General features: G+C 32.9%; 1 protein-coding gene across 1 annotated transcript; it reads right to left on the reverse strand.

The window, feature by feature from the left end:
• Positions 1-227: 227 nt before the first annotated feature.
• Positions 228-1,329, reverse strand: LOC130895349 (forkhead box protein L3). Its single transcript, XM_057802588.1, has one exon. It carries the CDS (start codon positions 1,222-1,224, stop codon positions 352-354), a length of 873 nt encoding a protein of 290 aa, XP_057658571.1. The 5' UTR covers positions 1,225-1,329; the 3' UTR covers positions 228-351.
• Positions 1,330-5,967: the final 4,638 nt, after the last annotated feature.

Genomic DNA, 5,967 nt, shown 5'->3' on the forward strand with positions numbered 1-5,967 from the left:
AGTAGTATATTGAAAATGGAATTGAATATCTTTATTCCATAAGTTAGTGATGTGATTCAGTAATTGGAATGAACAATATAATACAAAATAATCTTCAATAACTTACGAATCAATAATAATCAGCTTCGGCATTTTCTTGCGTCCAGTTCATATTAAGATAAGGGTTTCTTGATGTTGATAATTTGGGCGAAATAATAACTCATTTCTGGCAATTCAATTTACACTGGTTCGATTACCGTAAACACTTTTAATCAATATCACAAATAAATTACAATGACAAAGAATTCTAGGATAAATATCTGATGGACATCTAAACAATTTAATTGTCTTTGGTACTTAAATATACATATATTACTTCGAGTTGTCTATATTGGTATCAGGAATTATTGGCCGTATTGACGGTGTATTGAGTAGAGCTTGATAATAATCCACTATTGGAAACATCGGCCACTGTTGCTTGTTTTCAGTTTTTTCTTGATGTTCACTGGAAACTACATCAATGTCTTCTTCGTTCGTTTCGTCTCCCGAATCTGGTGCTAAAAGCGATTCAACATCGAACTGCCGCTTTCGTGTCGAATGTCTAGATGAAACCATCGGATACACTGACGTCGAAGGACCAGGTATTACTGAAGGGCTGTCTGAAAGTGGTGGAGGACTGGGAGAATCTGCTCCATCTTCGTCGACCGCCAGTCCCATGTGTTTTCTCACTTTTCTTTGAGCTTTACGCCTCCTGAAGTCGCCTTTTCTGAAATCTTCAACGTTTGCTGGATGAATAGCCCAATAATGTCCTTTTCCATTTGCACTTCTTCCAGCTTTGATAAAACAATCGTTCAATGATAAATTGTGTCGTATTGAATTCCTCCAACCGGGTCCTCTGGTTCTAAAATACGGATAATTATCTAGAATATGTTGATATATATCGGATAATACCAATTTAGTATCCGGAGAACTCAAAATAGCCATTGCAATTAATCCGATATAACTATGTTGCGGTTTTGGTTCTTCAGGTTGAAGCGATCTGGGTAATAAAGGATAACAAGTCAATGTCGATGGAAAAGGATTTAGTAATGGATATCGTAAACGTTCGGCGACTGCGTACTGGTAAAGTTGTAGCTTATAGTGATCTATGGGAAATATAGCTCTCGGAATATTAGCATCAAATGTAAATCTGGCGGGTAGCTTCGACTGTGACGCGTGATTCGTTGAATTTTCGTTGCTGCACATAATTATTTCAGTTCTATTTATTATAAATACGTAAACACACTCAAACAAACAACTAAGCACTATTTAATTTAAACTTGTTGCTGCGAAAATAAACGATCACGTATATCATTAATCATGATCTGTCATTCATAAGAGAGTCAACTATACTGTACAAGTGATAACCCATCAGGGCATCCAAACATTAGAACAAATACTAACCATTTGTCGACCAATATTTGCCAACACAAAGTGGGTGGTAACATAAGCATCCAATGAAAAATGAGAGAGCCCTTCTACAACTGTTACAACCCCGCCTCGCCATGTTGTTAAACTGGAAATAGTCTCTAGATACCTCCTTTATCGAACAACAAAGGGGAGTAACAACCCTAAAATCTTTACATTTATGTTTACACAGAAATCCTCTACATTCCCAAAATTAGCATTTAGTCGATAACCCAAATAATTCCAAATTATGAAAAAAATACAGACTGTAAATAAATTTTGGTTTGAATGTGAAGTATATCAATGAAATTATGTATTATTCAATATTTAAGCCACAAACTAATACCTAAATATGTATGCAACTGACGGTTAATACATACTTATATACAGAGTTATGATAAAGTACCTAATGCGCAAAATTAATCAAACGTACTACGTCATTTTTGAAAAAAATTCAAAAACAACTGTTTGTCATACAATTAACTTCATCCCAACTTTATTATTATGACTATAGGCGAAAGAGTAAGTAGGTGTAGAAATTCTAATGATTATAGGTTACGATGATAGACTTTGAAGTCATGAAGAAGCAGGCGCTTTATTAGAAGAAACGCATTTTAGAAAACCTCCAATTGCTAGAAGCACAGTATTGTTGCAAAAATTAATGAAGCGGGAAGCGTGAGGGATGCTCCCAAATCTGTAAACTCTTAAATAAACGATGATATAAAGCTAGATATTTTCATTAGAAGACAACCCTTATGAAACTACAACAGAAATTGTCTTACAACAAAATGTTAGTCGTTTGTAGTAAAGGAAAATTGCATCCATATAAAGTACCTACAACTTGTTCAGGAACTCTTAGGAGATGATTTAGAAAGACTTTGGAATTCTGTGAAATTGTATAACGCTGCAGATGATCTAAAACTCTGTAAATTAGGTCTGCCAGCGTCTTGGTCTATGTCAGATAATGAATGGGGCACAGTTTGAATAATTCCTGAAGTTTTGGTTTAATCGACTCTTTAAGTTATTCAGAGCTTTATCAAATAATGTAAAAAATCCAGCTTCCCATTTAAAAAAATATTGACGACATCATAACTTCGAAAAATTTGACGTTTTACTTTTTTGACTTTGGTGCATTACTTTACCAAAGCTTTATATATCGACAAGTGTTACAGATTACCTATTAAAAGTAATAGACGGTGAAGTGATAAATTAGTGAAAAAAAAAGAGTAACAAACTATCAGTTCTAATTCAAGAGAGAATATGAAAAAATCGATCAAGGATAAACATTGTTCAAAAACTGTTCAAAAACTGGCATCAATACCCAAAATTCGTAAGTTTAGATACAAAAATATGGGTAGATTGTCCAATTGCTTGTGGTAATTATTACCTATAAATTAATAGTTTCTTTGTGTATCATTTATTTCTAATAACAATTATGAACTTTGAAACTAAAGAAAGGGAAGAGAGTCAATGTTATAAATTATGTTTGTAGGTAAGTATATATTTTGTTTTGGAAAGGAAAGAAGACCGTGAGGAAAAAGGAGTTATATCAGGCAAAATTGTGATAGAAAAGCAAAGGATTTGAAAGTTCAAAGTCATTGTGTAATCTCAATCAGGTTGAAACTTTTTTTTCAATATAATGAACATATATAGTCAATTATTTCGGTATATCTTTAATTTAAAATTTCTTACCGAATAGTTGCGACAATGTTTTTTTCACATTTGGTTTTAATTTTGATAATTATAGACCACATGAGAAAAAGAAATAAACTTGGAGTAGTGATGTAAATGAAATATATAAAAACCGTACTACTAAATAAAGAGGAAATAGGTACCAAGAGGTAAAAGCAGATATAAATTAATAAAAATTTATCTTTGTACTTTAACTCATTTTCAAATGAATATGTTATTTGAACCGATTGTGAAAGTGTTTTATTTGTTTTTCAACATTTCATTTATAAAAAACCATGTCCACTGGAAAAATTGAGTGAAGTTTCTCGAACGTTCAGATAATTTTATCAGTATCCTTAGGTGCGTGTCAAATATCTTTTTTCCACCATTATGAAAAGTTCTTTATCTCGATAAACCTGCTTTTAGTCGCGATGTTTTATCTATTTGTCCCGCAAAATCTGATGAATTGATTGTACGTAATACTAATCGCACAATTGAAACTAATTGTTAATCTACAGATGACATGTTTTGAAAACTTTAACGACAATAGCAAAAGGCTACTCAAACAATTGGACCGATAATGGAAAGAAGAGATCATCAAATTGATTAAAGACAAAACGATTGGAGTAAATCCAAAAAAGTTTGTAGAAATAAAAAGAAACATCGTAACCCTTACAATAATTGTAAAATGGCTACCATTTGATTAACTTGATATTCTATTATTATTTTCCATTGAGGTTAGTTAATTTTTTCAGTTTTAATAAATTCTTGCGGTAGAAATACAACAGAAATACAGGACTTAGTGATAATTTTTATGTCAAAAATTATAACAAGCGAATTCATTTGAAATAAATTCCACCATTGAAATACTACCTACTAAAAAAATGCTCGTATCCGAAGAATGGTATTTTCAATCGCGATTTTTTAACTTACAAAAATGATCTATACAGTGATTCTCAATTTAGGGATCTGACGTTATTTTATTAAGGATTAGAAGTCTACATAACAGTCAAATATGTAATTCTTATTCCTCACTAATAACAAGAAAAATGAAATTAAAAAAGTCATGTCTTAACTAAGTTAAGACATGAAGGTAAAACTCTCTCTCTCTCAGTCTCTGAAAACGATAACTTGGCTCTCGAAACGCGCGTTAGACAGTGTAATTCTGAGTGTTGGTGTAGTTGTGGTGTATTCAGTATGCCAACGGTTCCATAAATTCCAACTTAGCCATTGTTTTTTTTGTTTTACTAAAAATAATTTAATAGCTATATGTTTAATTCGCATCAGATATTGTAGTACTGTAGTACTAAAGTCAGTTTAATCTTCAAATAACTTGTCATATAAAGCTTCTAGCCTAATAGACAATGACGGACACCAGGCATGTGTACGGAGCCCCGCGCCTTCCGAGGCCCTTGGAGGTGTTATCAATCTGTCAGTATTTTTGGGAAAGAAAGTAATATTTACATTATTCTTTACAAGTTACTTCAATGTTATAGTTAAAAATGAGTATTACATAAAGAAATAAATATGTATATAAATATTGTCTACACGGTTTCAATGTTTTAAAATTATCTGACCCGTAAGATTTGCCTTTGGAATCAGAACAAGACAGAGCTGAGCAGTGTAACCCTAAGAAAATTATGAAATCTAAAACCACGATATAAACGATCTTTATTTATGGCCAGGCAGACTAACCAATGAGTGGATTAGAATTGTTGAGAAATGTCCTTGACATCATATAAGACGGTAGCTTTTCTACTTAAAATCTAATGACTCTGTGCACTGTTTTGCATGCAGAATATTTTTGAACAGCGAAAATGCACCAGCAAGTGCTTTAACTTCTAAACGAGGAACTGATGATTGGCAACACTTGAGCATGATTCTGAAATGTCATGAAATGAACAAGTCTACAGCCAATTAATGTTTAAATGATTTGATTGAGAGGAAGATCATAAGCTCAATGTAAGAGAAATATCATGGAAAGACTAGTCGCAGTTGTACAATTTCTGGCCTTCTATAATTTGGCATGTATACACCCCCCCCCCCCCACACACACACACACCCACACACACAAAGAAACCAGTTTCCCAGATGATACGAAGAGAAGTGATAATTTCATAGATCCAATTAAGCTTATTGCTAAGTTCGACCCTGTTTTAAAAGGACATTTGAATAGTATCTTAGAGAAAGAAAATATCAGAAACAATTATTTAGATAAAGATACTCAAAATGAATTTATCCAACTTATGTCAAACCACGTGGTATAAAAAATAAGAGAAAATATATTAAGAAAACAATACTTTGTTGAGTATATTGCAGTTGATACAAGCACCGAGGGTTCTACCAACTATTTACTAGAGGAGCTTGAAAAGCCTCAATTTAGCCAATTGCAGGGGACAAACCTTTGATAATGGGTCAAATATGCGAGGGGCTCATTATGGTGTTCAACAAAAGATTATAAACCTCAACTCATTGGCTTTTTTGGTAATCTGTGGGAGCTACTGTTGGAACTTGGTCGGAGGGAGCGTAGGGCTTTAACTATCATAGTTATAGAAACAGATCAAAAGTGTCTTCACAGCCTAACGTAACGAGTCGTTCATTAAGTAGTCAAAGATATAAAAAAATACCAATCTTCCAAGTCAACAAGTAGAAAACTTATTGTGAAATCCATAAATAATAATAACCACAGCCATGCTCTGAAAATCGTGTAGAGATATAGAAATACAAAGATATAACACTGACAAAAAGTACTCTAGAGAGGTTTAGAATGCATAATTTTAATTTAGTACATAATTTTTATATCACCTCGTACAGGGCGCCGCCACTGTTGATAGACAGCTGCAAACCGACCAAAAGAAAATTGTATCACAA

The sequence above is a fragment of the Diorhabda carinulata genome, chromosome 1 (assembly GCF_026250575.1).
Source record: "Diorhabda carinulata isolate Delta chromosome 1, icDioCari1.1, whole genome shotgun sequence".
Classification (NCBI taxonomy): domain Eukaryota; kingdom Metazoa; phylum Arthropoda; class Insecta; order Coleoptera; family Chrysomelidae; genus Diorhabda; species Diorhabda carinulata.